This window comes from Acomys russatus, chromosome 5 (assembly GCF_903995435.1).
Source record: "Acomys russatus chromosome 5, mAcoRus1.1, whole genome shotgun sequence".
Lineage (NCBI taxonomy): Eukaryota > Metazoa > Chordata > Mammalia > Rodentia > Muridae > Acomys > Acomys russatus.
In genome coordinates, this window is record NC_067141.1 from 11,046,075 (window position 1) to 11,063,815 (window position 17,741).

General features: G+C 41.1%; 1 protein-coding gene across 6 annotated transcripts in view; it reads right to left on the reverse strand.

Annotated features, from left to right (window-relative positions):
- Ate1 (arginyltransferase 1) overlaps positions 1-17,741 on the reverse strand; it is a 126,912-nt gene that overhangs the window by 96,699 nt on the left and 12,472 nt on the right. For 2 of the 6 annotated variants that reach the window (XM_051145422.1, XM_051145421.1), the window contains exons 6-8: positions 15,172-15,395; positions 12,417-12,545; positions 11,212-11,340 (exon numbers count right to left, since the gene is read on the reverse strand). In XM_051145422.1, coding sequence (XP_051001379.1) covers positions 11,212-11,340; positions 12,417-12,545; positions 15,172-15,395 — 482 coding nt within the window. The remainder of the gene's footprint in view (positions 1-11,211; positions 11,341-12,416; positions 12,546-15,171; positions 15,396-17,741) is intronic. The other 4 variants (XM_051145420.1, XM_051145417.1, XM_051145418.1 and 1 more) reach the window with 2 other exon arrangements.

Sequence of the window (17,741 nt, forward strand, 5' to 3'; positions counted from 1 at the left end):
ACTGTCAAGTCTTGGGGCTGGAGAGATGGCTCAAAGATTAGAGCACTGATTGCTCCTCCAGAGATCCTGAGTTCAATTCCCAGCAACCACATGGTGGCTCACAACCATCTATAATGAGATCTGGTCGTGCCCGCTTCTGGCCTGCAGGTGTACATGTAGGCAGAACACGGTATACATAATAAATAAGTAAATCTTTAAAAAAAAAACAAAACCAAAAACCTGTCAACTCTGAGACTCATTCATTGGGCAAAGCTCCCTGGCCTCGAGTTACAGAAACACTGCTCGGTGCTGTGTCTTTCTTCAGACTCCAGCAAAACTTTTTCTATGAACTAGGCCAGGTCTAAGCAAGCTCTACCACCAGATGAAACCCAGAGATGCCTATTCTTCCTTCTTCTCCAGTTCTAAGGAAGGAAAAAGAACTCACAAAGATCACAAGTGATCCTCCTTATATGTTGACGTAACAGGATGAGTCAAAACAGCAGATCAAAATTACCTGTTGAGGAACGTTATTTACCCCCATTTGGAAGAAATTAATACTAAAATTCAAAACTATGGCTGGAGGCCTAGCTAAAGTATATGAGGCCCTGTGTTCAAGTCTCAACGCTGCAAGAAAATAAGTAATCAAATAAAACATGTGACCTTCCAGTTCAAATGAATATACTGATGTAAATTGAAAAACAAAGCAACAAGAAAATAATTTTATTTTCCAAAGCTGACTGAATGGGCCAGAAGTCTCCTTTAATTGCTCCTGATCTTCCTGAGGCCTCTGAGCTCTTGTCAAATGAGTAAGCAGCAGAGCAGACTGTTTTTAAGAAACAGCTGGAGAGAAGAGTCATGGCTGCCCAACTGTAAACTACTCAGGAAGAAAACAGTGGTCTTGACATTTGTGACATCCTGATGACTCCTTCTGGTACAGATGTGTGTCATCATCCACCCACATCCTGGGGTCAGACACTTTTACAAAGATGGTCTTTTTTTTCTTCCTCACAGTAAACACTGTTGTAGTATTCCCTCCTCCACACTGCACAAATAGGAAACTCAACAGTAAAAACAGCTGAAGGATTGAGAGCTCTCTTAGAGACACACAGGAAATGCCTGGAGGGCTAAGGTTTAAGGCAGAAAACTGAGCCATTTGCATTATCACCCTTGGTCGTCAACATCCTGACCCTAACAGATGCAACTGTATCTGATCACCTCACATCACCAACCCAAACAATCAGTCACTGCACACACTTGCTCTCAGACAATATGGGTCATCAAGAATTACCACCAGGGGCTGGGGAGGTTAAGAGCACTGGTTGTTCTTGCAAAGGACCCAGGTTCAACTGCCAGTACCCACATGGTGGTTCACACCATGCATGACTTCAATCTCAGGAGCTCTGACGGCCATGAGCACCAATGACACACATGCACACATGCAAGCAGACAAAGCACTCAAATAAAGTAAAATGAACAAATATGAAAAAACAGAACTCACTCCCACAAGTTGTTTTCGGAACTCCACATAAGCATCACAGTAAATACCCTTCAATCAATTAATCAATTAATCTCATAAATAAATGAGATAACCTTTAAAGTAAAAGAAAGAATTACCATCCCTTTCATACCAAACAAGCCATTTCACATCATTCATTGCTCAACTTTCAGAAATAACAAAAGTGTGCACAGATTACACGCCAACAGCTACTGCACTTAGTGAGTTATACCTAACTCAGGAACAGAGATGCTCCAGAACTTCAGGTACCCAACCAAAGACCAAACCTCTGAAAAGAATGACAGTTAACATGAAGAAACAAAAAGTGTCTGGTGGCTAGAGATGGCTAGTCAGTTAGGAGCACATACTGCCCTTGCAGAAGAACCATGTTGGCTGGCTCACAACTGCCTGCAACTTCAGCCCAGGTTATGTGAAATCTCTGGTCTCAGTTGGCACTGTACTCTCATACTCACACAAAGGCACATACACATAACCTAAAACAGAACAAATTTTTTAATTTTTTTGCTTACCAAAGCATCTCTGAAACATCTTTTTCTGTTTTCTAAATTACTAACAATAAATTTGGTGACCTGGTTTTCCAGCCAATGACCAGTATTTCTAAACCACATTTATATCTATGTTTTCTATAATAACCTCTGCTAACCTGCGAACCACTACATCATTATGCTTGTTGTTTAATGACTATCTCTAACCAGTCCCAGTCTTACTCCACCAAAGCAAAGGAGTTTTATCTCATTTTTTCACTGAGTTGCTAATTGTGCTAATGCCTCTGAGACAGTGCCTTACACACGGGAGCTACACGGTATGTGTTTTAATAAATATATTTAAAAATTAAAAAGGAAACAAATACAAGAACTAAAAGCAAAAAAGAGGATAAGTACTGGCATAGAGCAGTAACTTCTGTAGGGAAGACAATACTAGGAACATGGAGATACTGAAATATAGCAAAAGCAAAGTAATACTCCGAAGGGGGTGTCAAAGTCAGTACTAACAAGCAAGTCCTGCCAAGTGTTCTATTTGAGAACAAACAAATACACTGTGGGAAGAATGCCATTTTAATTTTTCAGAATACAATATGTTTCAATTATTTGGAAATTTTGTTTAGGGCAATACTTGATTCATTGATGTTGGTTATTCTGTATTACTTAGGCCAACTTCAACTCTCCAAAATGGCAGCCCCATGCTTTTATGTAAAAAATACTAACTTTTCTAACTTTGCCCTGTAGTAACCATTTGTGGTTCTTTGGACAAATTCTTTAATTCTCTATTATATGTAAGAAAAGTTCAGCTATATATAGTTCTAAAGAGCCTCATATCTCTAATGTTATACATGATGTTGACTTGTAATCTAAGACAATGTTTAAGAAATTTTAAGCAACAAAAATTATAAGAAAAAAATGTTCCCTGAACTAGGTTGAGCTCCCTTTCTTTGTATCTTCCCAAAAAGTATTTATAACATTATACTGGAAATTCAAAAGTACCTTTGCATCAATGAATTTAGGTAAATATTAATTCATTACTTAAATGTTAAAAATAAAAAGCCTTTGGCAATTTAACTACTATCAGCAGCAAATTCTTACAGTTTATGACTGGCTATAATATACCATCAAGTCCTGACTTTGGAACTGCTCATAAAAAAAAATATAAAACATTTTTTTGTTAAGTTACCTAAGACTTCTACTGCATTCATGTTAACTTGTGTTTCAAGTTTTTGTTTTGAGGCCATGAGTATAGTTCAATGGCAGAGTACAAGCCTAACATGAGACCCTAGGTTCAATCCCCAGTATATCCCCAAACTCAAAACACTCAGATCCTACAGTCATACAAATTCAGCTAATTACAAGCTAGAGAACAGTAGTATGTGACAACATGTGATTGGTTTCTGCATAACTAACAGACGTCCAATCTTTGATACACCAAATAATTTTCTAAGTATAATAGAGTAGAACTACTAAGAGAAAATAAAGCTGGAATCTTCTCTGGGTTAAATAACATTACGACATTTAAATCATTCACACATGGCAAATCACTTGTACTTGCACTTTCATTCCTCAAAGCAAATAATGTCTAACAAACAGTAACAGCATTCTCCACACTCCTAGGGCTGCAACCATCACGCTGCACGTCACACGCTCCACGTCACACACACTGAGCCAAAATGGAACAGCAGAGGTGTTTCAGGCCTCAACCGCCACCTGCTGGCTTGAGTAAGACAGCAAGTCAACATCGGCCACCAGCTCCTTTCCTGTTTCTGATGGTCAAAAGGTGTGTGCACCACCACACCCAGCCCTAATAATCTTTTGTTTTTTTTCTCCCCAGTTTCCAAGACAGGATTTCTCTGTGTAACCTTGGCTGTCCTATACTAGCTTTATAGACCAGGCTGGCCTTGAACTCACAAAGATCCACCTGCCTCTGCCTCCAGAAGCTGGGATTAAAGGCGTGCACCACTACTAGTAATCGGCTTCCTAACATTGCACTTCAGTGTACTTTTCTGTACATACATTATGCCTTAATATTTTTTAACGCACCCACAGGGACTAGAGATGCATCTCAATTGATAGAGTCTTTGCCTAGAACACACTTAGCTTTGAGTCCAAGTCCCAAAATCACACAAACATATAGATGGGAACAAACATCTATAATCTTAGCTATGCTGCCAGTGGAGGCCAGCCGGGGACGTGTAAGGTCCTGTCTCAATGAAATAAATAAACTTCACCTAAAGACAGCTTAATTCTTTAACTCATAAGAACATTTAATATTACGATTAGAATTATTAGTACAGCATTTTTGGGGGGGGGTTTCGAGACAGGGTCTCTCTGTGTTAGCCTGGGCTGTCCTTTATAGACCAGGCTGGACTCAAACTCACAGTGATCTGCCTGCCTCTGCCCCCAAGTGCTGGGATTAAAGGTGTGTACCACTACACTCTGTGTTAAGTACAGGATTCTTAAAAGACCAAAAGACTGCACAAAAAGCTTAAATACTTTTTTGTTTTATTTTATTTTTTGTGTTTGAGTGTTTTTGCTTGAATGTCTATCTGGGCACTACATGGGTGCCTAGTGCCCATGGAGGCCAGAAGAGGGTATCAGATCACCTACAACTGGAGGCACAGACAGTGGTGAGCTACTATGTGGGTGTTGGGAATCAAGCACAGGCCCTTTGTAAGAGCAGCCAATGCTCAGTCTTTTTTTTTTTTTTCTTTTCTTTTTAATGTTTTTTTTCCCTTTGTTTATTTACTTTACAACCTGGTTGTAGCCCCATGTCTCCTCTCCTCCCAGTCCCACTCTCCCTCCTTCTCCCTCACCTCCCTCCCCTATTCCTCAGAAAAGGGGAGCCTCCATTCCCATCCACCCCAGCTCATCAAGTTCATCAGGACTGAGGATGTCCTCTTCCCCTTTGGCCTGGCAAGGCAGCCCCACCAGGGGGAAGTGATCAAAAAGCTAGGCACAAAGTCCATGTCAGAGACAGCCCCCGCTCCCCTTACTAGAGGATACACATGAAACCCGAGCGGCCCATTGGCTACATTTGTGTAGGGGGTCTTTTTAATGCTAAAGTCATCAAATCACAATTTTTAAAAAGTAACATATTGGAGGCCAGGTATGGTGGCACATAATCCCAGCAATCAGGAGGCAGAGGCAGGTGGATCTCTGTGAGTTTGAAGCCAGCCTGGTCTACAGAGCAAGTCCAGGACAGCCATGAATACACAGAGAAACCCTGTCTCAAAAAAACAAAAAACAAAAAAAGTAACATATTGGGTGCTGGTAAAGAGGCTTAGCAGTTAAAAGCCTCAAACTCAAGGCAATCCTCCTGCCTCTGTCTCCTAAGTACTGGAACTACAGGCATTTATCATCACACCTAATAATGAAAACAAATTTTCTTAGGTTTATAATTATATTGTGTTATGTATTAACATGTCTCCGCTTTTGAAAACACATGCTGAAACATTTAGGAGTGAAATGTCAGGTGTATAGGTTAAAATGCTCCACACAGAAAAAAAAAGCAAAGGAAAAACACTAACATGGCTCAACTTACGAGGGTGGATGCGCAGGTATGAGGGCATTGTTCTTCAGCTTGTCTGTGTTGGATAACTCTCAATAAATCTGGGAAACAATCGGTGACTAAAAACGCTGAAGCTGACAGGACTATGACTATAGTTTTTTTTAGATAATTAAGAAGAGCTAGAAAAGTCATTGTAATTATTTTAAGAAATAAATGTCAAATAATAACATTTTTCTAGAATTCAACATCAAATTTTCAGCAAAAAAAAATTTACATTTATATAAAACTATTCTTTTTTTAGAAAGCAAATATTCTTTTTTTGTTTTTTTAGGTTTATTTCTCATTATGTATACAGTGCTCTGCCTGAATGTACACCTGCATACCAGGGGAGGGCATCAGATCACATTATAAATGGTTGTGAGCCACCTTGTGGTTGCTGGGAGTTGTAGGACCTTTGGAACAGCAGAGAGTGCTCTTAACCACTGAGCCATCTTTCCAGTCCCCAGCAAATATTCTTAAATGTTGTCTTTATACTGTACTATACACAAGGAAGGTCACAAATGGCCTATTTTATTTATAAATATTATTTTCTGAAAATCTGATGCCTGCCTATATGAAAATCATACTACACTGGATTAAGTTAAATCGTATGTAATCTTTCTATGTGCAACTCCATGACACTTTCCTAAAGATGCTACTGGGGGGAAAACTGACTTGCTATCAGGAATATCTAAGCAATCTATATATCTTTTTATCACATTTCTCAAAAAGAAAAAACTTCTTAAGGAGTTTAAGGAATTATTTTATGATTAACATAGCTAAAATGGATTTTGTACACTGATGCCAGACTGTTATTTTAAATTTCTTACAACAGAAAAGCAAATAAACGAAAAAAATAGTTCTCCCATTACTTGAACAAAACTACACACTACAGTGAGTTACTATAGAGTCTCTTAAAACAAGTCAGGAAAAGATTTTTTTCTTAAAATAACACTTTTGGAATTTCTTTTTGTCTCACAGGCACAGAACACTAGCTATTAGCTCATAAAGAAAATTGAAGTCATATACAAGGGGAAATTTCTCTTGGGGTTCTTGTAAAAATTAGCTCCCCTTCCTCATATAAACACATTTCAAGGGAGGCTAGAGAGATGGCTCAGTGGTTAAGAGCATTGAATGCTCTTTCAGAGATCATGTGTTCAATTCCCAGCAACCACAAGGTGGCTCACAACCATCTTAATGTAATCTGATGTCCTCTTCTGGTATGCAGGTATACACGCAGGCAGAGCACTGTATACATAATAGATAAATCTTTTTTAAAAACAAAAAATATATTTCGCAACTGGGAAGAACAAAGCAGCATGCACAAAACCCTTTCTCTCATCAGCAAACCCACAGACAGAGAGCACCAAGTCAGTGTGTGCAGTAAGTTCTTAGGTTGGAAGTGCAGCAGGTGAAGGATCACACCCGCAGCAGAACACACACACACACACAACTGTCCTGGGGTCCGTGGGAAGGTCCTGGGAGTCAGGAGTTCCAATTTATTTATCTTAGGAGAAGAATAAGGCTTTGAACTCTGTACACAGCCCTGGAGATAAATTATTCAGGAATGCCATGAAACACACACACACACAGAAGCGGGGAGAGGAAAAGAGAGGGGGAGAGGTGGGGGAGGAGAGAGAACAATTCTGCACAGGGAAAATAAGTGTTAAGCAAGAGAATAAATAAAGAAGGGAGATGCTTCTCTCTGGCAATCAGGAAACCAGAAGCTCCTTCTGAGCAGCAGCTAGCCTGTAGGCCAGAGAGAAGCAGAAAAGGAGACAACGAAAAGAACCCTCTGAGACCAGAGCGAACCTCAGAGACTGCCCTCAATGACTGCCCTCAGAGACTGCCCTCAGAGACTGCCCTCAATGACAGCCCTCAGAGACTGCCCAGCCATGAAATCCAGATTTAATTGCATCTGACTGCAGAGCAGCATTCACCCCAAAGTGCTGTTGAAAACAAAACAGCCAGTAGAACATAAAAGCTGCATGTGAAGTCAACAGAAGCAAACATTTGGAAAGAGGAGAGAAGAGACAGAGAATACTACTGAAGCCACTGTCACTGAAGGGACTTTACATATGCCCCATGGCTGAGCCTCTAAGAAGGTGGTAACACAGAGGCTTCTCAAACACAAGGGCATCCTCTCTTTTCTTTGCCTGATTTTTAAAAAGCAACTGTAAAAACAGCGTACACATACTTGTTTTGTTGGGGCCTAAACATATAGAACAGGAATGTAGTGGCAAGAAGGCTGTATAACGCTGGACGGGGTAAAACTGTACTCGAGGGTGTCAGATCTTGGAGTTACAGACAGTTGTGAGTTGCCATGTGGGTGCTGGGAATTGAACCCGGGTCCTTCGGAAGAGCAGGCAGTGCTCTTACCCACTGAGCCATCTCTCCAGCCCCTGCACTCGAAAGCCGGGCGTGGTGGCGCACGCCTTTAATCCCAGCACTCGGGAGGCAGAGGCAGGCGGATCGCTGTGAGTTCGAGGCCAGCCTGGTCTACAAAGCGAGTCCATGATGGCCAAGGCTACACAGAGAAACCCTGTCTCGAAAAACCAAAAAAAAAAAAAAAACTGTACTCGAGTTAGGAAATGACAGCAGCATACGGTCTTGAATCAGTGGTTCTCAGCCTGTGGGTCACGGCCCATTGGGACTGAACAACATTCTTACAGGGATCACTTAAGACCACTGGAAAACACAAACATTTACATTACAATTCATAACAGTAGCAAAATTACAGTTATGAGGTAGCAATAAATAATTTTATGGTTGGGGGTCACCACAACATGAGAATCTTATTAAAGAGTCTCAGCATTAGTAAGATTGAGAACCACTGTCTTAAGATCACAGAAACAAATAAGAGCCAGAAGAAGCATATAAAGATAATAGAACAAATTATAAATAGCTATTCTTTTAAGTTTATTAATTTTTATGCCTGTGGGTGTTTTGTCTGCGTGTATGTCTGTGCATCACATGCATGTACAACCTGCAGAGGCCAGAAAAGGGCATCAGATCGCATTATAGATGGTTGTGAGCCACCATGTGGTTGCTGGGAAATGAACTCAGGACCTTTGGAAGAGCAACCAGTGCTCTTAACCTCTGAGCCATCTCTCCAGTCCTATAAATTATATTTTTATAATTATAAGTTAAATTAAGATAATATAAAATAATTATATAAGATATAACTGATTTATAATAAACATACTTGAAACGTGTTAACAGTAACATAATGGCACAAAAGGGGACAGGAGAAAATAAAGCTACACAGAAGTAACACTTTTTTATCTCTATAAGGAATAAAGATAGTATAAGTCTGAAGCAAACCCTATAAAGTAAAATCCATAAGTTTGATATTAGGTACTTTCAAGATTTTTTTTTTTTTGGTTTTTCGAGACAGGGTCTCTCTGTGTTAGCCTTGGCTGTCCTGGACTCACTTTGTAGACCAGGCTGGCCTCGAACTCACAGCGATCCGCCCGCCTCTGCCTCCCGAGTGCTGGGATTAAAGGCGTGCGCCACCACGCCCGGCTAAGATATTTTTATGTATTAAAAATACAAGTTAAAAAATCTTAAAAGGGGGGCTGGAGAGATGGCTCAGGGTTTAAGGGCACTGACTGCTCCTCCAGAGGTCCTGAGTTCAATTCCCAGCAACCACATGGTGGGTCACAACCATCTATAATGTGATCTCATGTCCTCTTCTGGCATGCAGGTGTACATGCAGACAGAGCACTGTATAGTTAATAAATAAATAAATAATTCTTTTTTAAAAATCTTCAAAGGGTTTTAAGTGTCATACAAGAAATGAATCATGTATTACAAAAGAAAGTGCTAAAAAGAATCAGAGGAATAAAATGACAGAGATGCACAGAAGTGAGAAATGCAGGTAAAATTCATTGAGCCTTCCTGCGCTCTGCCCTGAGACTGCCCAGTTTTTGAATACTGACTTCCTCTGTGAAGATCCAGCATGCTAGTAATCACGCCCTCCTCCTCCTCAAGACTTGTGGTCAGGTCAAGAGCCTCTTCCCCCCTCGCACTGTCAGGTCCTCCCTGCTCCAGCTTCTGTGCCTGGCTCCAGGACAAGAATACACCTCAGTGGCCAGGCAGGGCCTCCTTGCAACTTTTTCACTGAAGCCTTCTGGAAGGAATCCTGTTGGTTTTTAAAAGCTGCGGTCCCGACGATTAGAATGAGAAACCCTAAAACAACAGCATTCATCTCTCCCACCCTGAGTCAGTCTGAGGTTAAACCTGCACAGAAAACAATGAGCTCAAACTACAGACCTGATAGTCCCACGAGGAATAAATAAAGCTAGTTCTGGATTACAAGTAAAATTCTCTTGTTTAAAAAAATGTATCACTTCTAGAGATAAATTGTGGCTCAGTTATAGAATGCTTGCCTATCATATACAAAGTTCAATATTCTGCACAAGAAATAAAAAAACAAAAAACAAAAACAGTTCAACTTTGGTTTCTTCTGCCTACCAAGTTGTTTTTTCCTCAATAACTAAAGCACTCTATACATGTTTTTAATTCTTCCTACATTGTCTTACCTCATTATCAAACATTTTTATTAAGTTAAGACACACACTAAAGTACTTATAGACAAAATGGTGCAATTGCTAAGATTTAGGGGGGGAAAATCAAACATAGTAGCAAAGAGCATAAAGAGGAAGACAAAAATAAAGACGGCAGCATGCTGAGAACTGCTGAAAATCATGTTTGGGTGTTTAGTGCTTCCAAAACAACTTGTAAAAGAAGTCTTTCTCCTAAATAAATCTGCACAGCCCATTCATTCGCTCTATCACCTGACACGCAGCTGCTGCTCTGACCACACTATGCTAAGTAGCGGTTCCTCAGGCACAGCACGTAGCTCAGCCTCCACACTGTTGAGCATGTCTGAACTGCTGCCAGGAGCCCCCTTCTCTCCTTCAGTCTAGATGTACTCCCACTCATCTGCCTATGCCTGACTCCGTGTCACCTCTGCACCTGCCCGGGCCTTTATTCCGACACACCACTGACTCACTGTTTCAACTGTAGAATCTCTCACTCCTTTAAGATCCACAGCCTGGGAAATGGAGGCCCTCCAAAAGTGCTTGTTAGACAACACAATAATCTCAACAGGGTTGGCTCTTCCATTTCAAGGTAGTCAGTAAAGGACCGTTGACTGAGGCTGGAGGACAAGACACTAATAATGCTGTACTCAGGATCCTGGTGGAAAACCTCTTTTTTTTTTTTTTTTTGGTTTTTCAAGACAGGGTTTCTCTGTGTAGCCTTGGCCATCCTGGACTCACTTTGTAGACCAGGCTGGCCTTGAACTCACAGCAATCCACCTGCCTCTGCCTCCTGAGTGCTGGGATTAAAGGCGTGGAAAACCTCTTGAATTTACTCCCCCCCCCCCCCCCCCGCCCACCCGCCCCAAGACAGGCTTTTTCTGTGTAGCCCTGGCTGTCCTGGACTCACTTTGTAGACAAGGCTGGCCTCAAACTCGAAGAGATTCTCCTGCCTCTGCCTCCCAGAGTGCTGAGATCACAGGCCTGCACCACAGCACCTGGCTTGCAATTAATGTTTACCAAAGGATTTAAAATGCTAGGCTTGAATCTTTTGCACAAAAGCTCATTAAGAGTCATCAGCTCTACTTAATAGTTAAGATATATCAACACAGGGGGAAAATGTTTAAGAGACAGTACCTCAGACTTTCCACATTCAATAGGTGAATCCTGGTGTACGATCATTTGATACTTGGCATATAAAGAAAAGGACTGGTTGAAGGATGACTTGAACTCTGGGTCCTCAAAGGAGGCAGGTACTAGCCTCACCTTCAGAGCAAGGAAAATATAAGCCAGTGCTATTGAACCAACTCTACCTGTTGACGTGATTCTGAAGGTGAGGCTAGATGAAGATCTTCACAAACCACTCCCAAAGTTCAGCCCTAGGATCTGTCATCAAACAGCAGGAATGGGGCTGAGTGGCACTAGGCCTCAGTGCCAACTTTCTACCAACGTTCATAAAAGCCTTAAACTCACAGGAGTCAGACAATTTGTTTCTACTTTGGTTTTTCCCTATTCAGCAGCTGTGCTGTCACAAACACTAGATACTACTGGTGCTAACTTAGGTCTTAGCCAGCACCTCTGCCACCTCTACTGAATGAAGCGTTTTAGGCTTTTTTCACCCCTAGACTTTTTCTTTCTTTCTTTTGTTTTTTTGTTTGTTTGTTTGGTTGGTTGGTTGGTTGGTTGGTTTTTTTGTTTGTTTGTTTTTGTTTTTGTTGGTTTGGTTGGTCGGTTGGTTGGTTGGCTGGTTTTTCAAGACAGGGTTTCTCTGTGTAGCCTTGACTGTCCTGGACTCACTTTTGTAGACCAGACTGGCCTCAAAATCACAGCGATCTGCCTGCCTCTGCCTCCCCAGTGCTGGGATTAAAGGCGTGCGCCACCACCGCCTGGCGACTTTTTCTTTTTTAATCATCTGCTACATAAAATAAAAAGTGGACAAGGATGTCTATTAAAGACCTCTACATTCTCCCTTTTCTTGCCAATCTCTGTTATGTATGGGTCGTCAATTAATAAATAACTGAGCTGCTACGAACTCTTCCTAGGTGACTTTCCAACATGGATGAGGCATAGCAACACACCAGGGCAAGTACACCTTCTTCTCATGGGCATTAAACTTGAAGCTCTGTGACTGATTTGTAGATAAATTTGTCCATACATAGCAGCTTTAAATAAAGGAAACTTCGCATGTGACTTTCTGCTTTGGAATTATGTACAACTGGCACTTAACATGACAATAGTGAATTCACATTTACAGAATGTCCACTCACTCAGTCTCATCATTGTGCAGATATAAACAATAATATAGTACACTTATACTAAGATCTCATACTTGGCCTGCTGACCTGGCTCACTGTTGGTTTATCAGGAGGATCCTTGTGAATAATCATCTGGTAACGCTTATAGACCTGGTAAGACTCCTGAAATGTGGCTTTGAACTGAGGACTGGGTGGAGAAGATCTCACCACCCTCACCTTCAGAAGGAGTTAAAAAACAATGTTTATTAATTCATTCATTGATACAATTCTACAGAATATGCACTAACAGAAATTCAACCAAAAAACAAATTTAAAAAAATATTAAAGCATACACATACATTTTAACATTAAAAATCAACTAAGTTAGCAAACGAAGAAAAGTTATTGCTGTAATCTATAGTCTATGTTAATTAAGTAAAAGAGAAGCCCCTCTAAAGTTAAGCCTCACCTCTGACAAATTAAATATAAATAAAATACATCAATCTCTACTGTGAACTGACAGGTTTCTCTTAGCTCTGATAACACACACAGTCTCTAATTTTAGTTGTCCACAACTTCCTAAAAACTGCAAATATACCTTTGGGTACCTTTATTCATCATTATTAATTCTAAACCTACAACTGTATAACAATGAAAGGAAATTCTCACAAAGTGTATGCACTTCACTGTAGAGTTAAATGCAGACTCGCGTGTTTTCTTTGCACTTACAATGGCAGTATCTTGGGCCTTTCTTTCTGGGCCTTAAATGAGGGTAAGTTAAAAATGATAACTGTGTATGGGCCTAGCTAACGTTTATCTTAACATTAATTACGAACTGTTAAGATGTACTAGTAAAATAGCAGCAAAAGAAAATTAAATGCAGTACAATGAGGGCGTAACTGAGCACTTCATGTTGGAAAAGGAAAAAGAGTGACACCCAGCAGGTTAACAAGTCACTCACATCCGGAGTACTGCCATATTAGAAGTGTAAATGCTGGGGGCTGGAGAGATGGCTCAAAGGTTAAGAGCACTGTGGGCTCTTCCAAAGGTCCTGAGTTCAATTCCCAGAAACCACATGGTGGCTCACAACCATCTACAATGAAATCTGGTGCCCTCTTCTGGCCTGCAGCTGTTACATGCAGGCAGAACACTGTATACTAAATAAATCTTTAAAAAGAAGTGTACATGCTGATACCTATAGAACTGTTATTTGAAGTATGGTTGAGTCCCTGAATACACTACTTATAATCAAAGGATAAAAGCCTCTTTGTGTTTTACGTAGTTTAGTCAATTCTCTACAATTCTGAAAGGATGAAAGTCAATACCTATATCAGAGTGATAAGAGTTTTAATAGTCAAAGTTGTTAAAATTTGTCTGATAATAATACATCGATAGCAGGCCTTTTAACTTTCCTGTGTCTGCGTGTGTGGTGCATGCACGTGAATGTGTGGGTGCACAGGCCTATGTTTGGGAAGCTGACTGTAGCTCCATGCTCTACCTCTTAATGCTTGCCACTGAACTAGAAGCGCACCATTTTGGCTAGGTAGGCTGGGTAACAACAGGCTCTGGAGATCTGCCTGCCTACAGCCCACAGAACCGGCATTACAGGCGCACACAGCCATGCTTCCATGGGTGCTAGAGATTCAAACTCAGACTGCATTCCTCTCCAACTGAGCCATCTCTTCAGCAGGTGAATATTTTTACATTGTTATAGCTAATGTTTTAAAAGGTAATATTGAAAACTCAATTTGTTGTTGAAATATGAAACAGTTTGGGGAAAATAGGAATTTAGCACAAAAAATATTTTAGCTAAATTGGCTAGGATTTATTAATGAGAGAGATCTGGTAGTTGGGCTGGATAATTTTATATCAACTTGACACAAACTAGAGTTATCTGAGAGGAGGGAGCCTCACTTGAGAAAAACGCTTCTATAAGATCTGGCTGTAGGGCATTTTTAAAATGAATGATTGATAAGGGAAGGTCCAGCCTATTGTGCATGATGCCACCCCTGGGCTGCTGGTCCTGAGTTCTTTAAGAAAGCAGGCTGAGCAAGCCATGGGAAGCAAGCCAGCAAACAACACCCTCCGCAGCCCCTACATTACCTCCTTCCTCCAGGACCTGCCCTGCTTGAGTTCCTGTCCTCACATCCTTCAGTGATGGACAATGGTATGGAAATATAGTAAACCCTTTCCTCCTCAACTGTCTTTTTGGTCATGATGTTTCATCACAGCAATAGTAACCCTAACTAAGACAGTAGTATAAGTTAGTACAGGGTTATAGAAATGACACTGTTGCTAAGGACCTTGACCAAGGCCTGGATTGGAATATTATGATAAACCAATTTGCTTATTTAATATCTAAACTATCTTTTACCATTTTAATTTCTAAAATAAAATTAATTTTACAATATTTTTGTTTTCATAAACTACTTTTTTTTTTTTTTTTTTTTTTTGGTTTTTCGAGACAGGGTTTCTCTGTGTAGCCTTGGCCATCCTGGACTCACTTTGTAGACCAGGCTGGCCTCGAACTCACAGCGATCCGCCCGCCTCTGCCTCCCGAGTGCTGGGATTAAAGGCGTGCGCCACCACGCCCGGCCCTTCATAAACTACTTAATTGCAATCAAGTAACACAAAAAGCCTGAGTACCCTTAACACACTTAATACCATGCTATAACTGAATTTTAAAAATAATTGTAATAGTTACCTAAAATATTTTCAAAAGTTCTTAAAGAATTTTCTTATATAGCAATAATTTACTGTAATACAAATGCTAAACACTAAAATATCAATAGGTAAGTATCAGTTTAAGAAAAAGTACCCAACACAAAACAAACACAAGCAGCCACAAAAACCCTCCAAGTACCTCTAACTTGTGTGATGCATTCTCTGGTAAAGATTCAAAAATCAAATCTTCAAGTGACTTGGGCTGGTTAGGTTTAGCCTTCGGTAAAGATACTGGCTGACCTTGAGCCTGGAAACCCTCAAAGGCTCCAGCTGAGTTCTGCTGCATGAGTTTTAACCTTTTCCTTTCTTTTCGCATTTCCTTTGCTTTTCGACATGGAGGCTTACTCAGATCAGCCCCTTTACCTAAAGAGAATGTCAAAATATTAGACCAATGCCATTTGGCTTTAGATGTTTCTTCAAATCTTACAGATTATACAGATTAAGTCCGAAGACTTCACACTGAAGTTTCACAGATCATTCAAGTTCTTATATTTTTGGTTGTGAGCCTAGCCTTTCAAGGCTTAGCCATCCCATAAGTTCTAAGGCAAATTCACACAAACATCTCAAGGCAGCTCTATTACTGAAAGGCACTCATTTGTTCATCCACTCATTCATTCATTTTAAATATCTGCCCATTTTTCTGCTTCTGTAAGTAGAAACCAACACTTCAAGGCTATTCTACCATTCTGGCCCAAATTTTTAGGGACATTCTGAATCCCGAGCAAACTCTGATTGATGATGGTTGTGGTCTTTATTTTAATTAAGAATCCTTGCTCAGCCAGGCGTGGTGGCACATAACTTTAATCCCAGCACTCAAGAGGCAGACGCAGGAGGATCTCTGTGAGTTCAAGGCCAGCCTAGTCTACAAATCACATCTAGGGCAGCCAGGGAGGGTTGTTACACAGAGAAACCCAATCTCAAAAAACAAAACAAACAAACAAAAAGAATCCTTGCTCATTTTAACATAGTTGTGTCTCCAATTAGTGCTCACAGAGTTCAAATTAATACATTATTTTCTAATTAAAAGATCATGTATTAACTGAAAGCTCTTTAACACTATCTGAGTATGCTGGTTCACCCCTTTAATTCCAGCAAGTGGAATGTTAGCCCTAGGCCAGCCCATAGTGGGCTCTAGCCAGGCCTACATAGTCAGAGCTTGTTTCAAAAAACGGAAAAGTAACCCACGAGGCACAGAGAGTAAAAGACAGTGGAATGCTCAGCCCTAAAGGAAAATTCTGTAGCACACTCTCTTCTCCTAAGGCTTAGGGATCATTGTGGAGGAGGTGGGGGAACCATTATAAGAGCCAGTGGCTGTGAATGACTGTAAGAAAACTGTTTTCCAGACACGGCAGGGCAGTTACACACAAGATGAGTCAGCATGTGCGAGATCTAGGCAAGCTTAAACTAGACAAGAACCCCAACACAGAGAGGGGAGGTGGACACCGAGTGACAACCGCCCACTGCGAGGAGAGGGAAAGGCAGTCTTAAGGTCTATAGGCCCTGTTAGTTGATTGTCCTCCAGTGTAAACCACACACCCAAGAATACATGGGCACCACATATCCATACTTGCAATACAGGGCTTCTCACTGAACCTCATCAGTGATTCAACAAAACTAGCTGGCCAGCAAGTCCTAGCAATCCTTGTGCCCTGCCTCCTCAGAGTGCTACAGGCATGCTCTGCTATGCCTGCCCTTTTACAGAGGCCCCCAGTATCCGAAAAACCTTACCAATGGAGCCATCTCCCATCCCTGAGGTAGTTATTATTACTCTAAAACTGTTATGTACTATGGGACAAACAAATAGTCATGTGATATTCCAATCTAACCAACAGCCTGAGGGGCCCAGGTTTCTGAGCGTGGAAGAAGACACAACTATAAAATCAAAATGAAACTAACTTGTAAAATGAAGAAAACCACAGTCAAATTTGCAAAGACATGTCACTATGAACTCATGACCCCTAACTCTATCCCAAAAAGACCTCGAAAGCAATGACTAAAGTAGGTATAATAATATAGACTTCTACTCTAATTTACGATCTCTAGCTTTCTGTACAAGAGCACAAGAACAACCTGAGGTACAAGATGACCCAGCAGCATCATATCAAAGTAAGGGAGCTGCCAGACTCCAAAAGATGCAGATGTCCTTTTTTTTTTTTTTTAAATTTTTGAGATGGGTTTCTAAGGTTTCTAAGTATAGTGTACGTTTGGCTGTCATGGACTTGCTTTGTAGACCAGATTGGTTTCAAACTCAGAGATCCACCTGCCTCTGGCTCTGTGTCCCCGAGTGCTGGGGGGGTTACAGGCCACTGTGCCCAGCTGGGGGGTTACAGGCCACTGTGCCCAGCTGGGGGGTTACAGGCCACTGTGCCCAGCTGGGGGGTTACAGGCATGTGCCACTGTGCCCAGCTGGGGGGTTACAGGCCACTGTGCCCAGCTGGGGGGTTACAGGCGTGTGCCACTGTGCCCAGCTGGGGGGTTACAGGCCACTGTGGCCAGCTGGGGGGTTACAGGCGTGCGCCACTGTGCCCAGCTGGCAGATGTCAGTTTTTAAGAGATGCTGCAAAAGCAGTGGTAGGCAGCAAAGAAACTATATCTCAATCCATGAGTTCACAGCATCACAGAAGTCTAACTAGTCATTGTTACATGCTAACGTGAAAGATGATAACTAAAAGAATCAAGAATCTATTCTACCTTTGAAACTTTATGAAA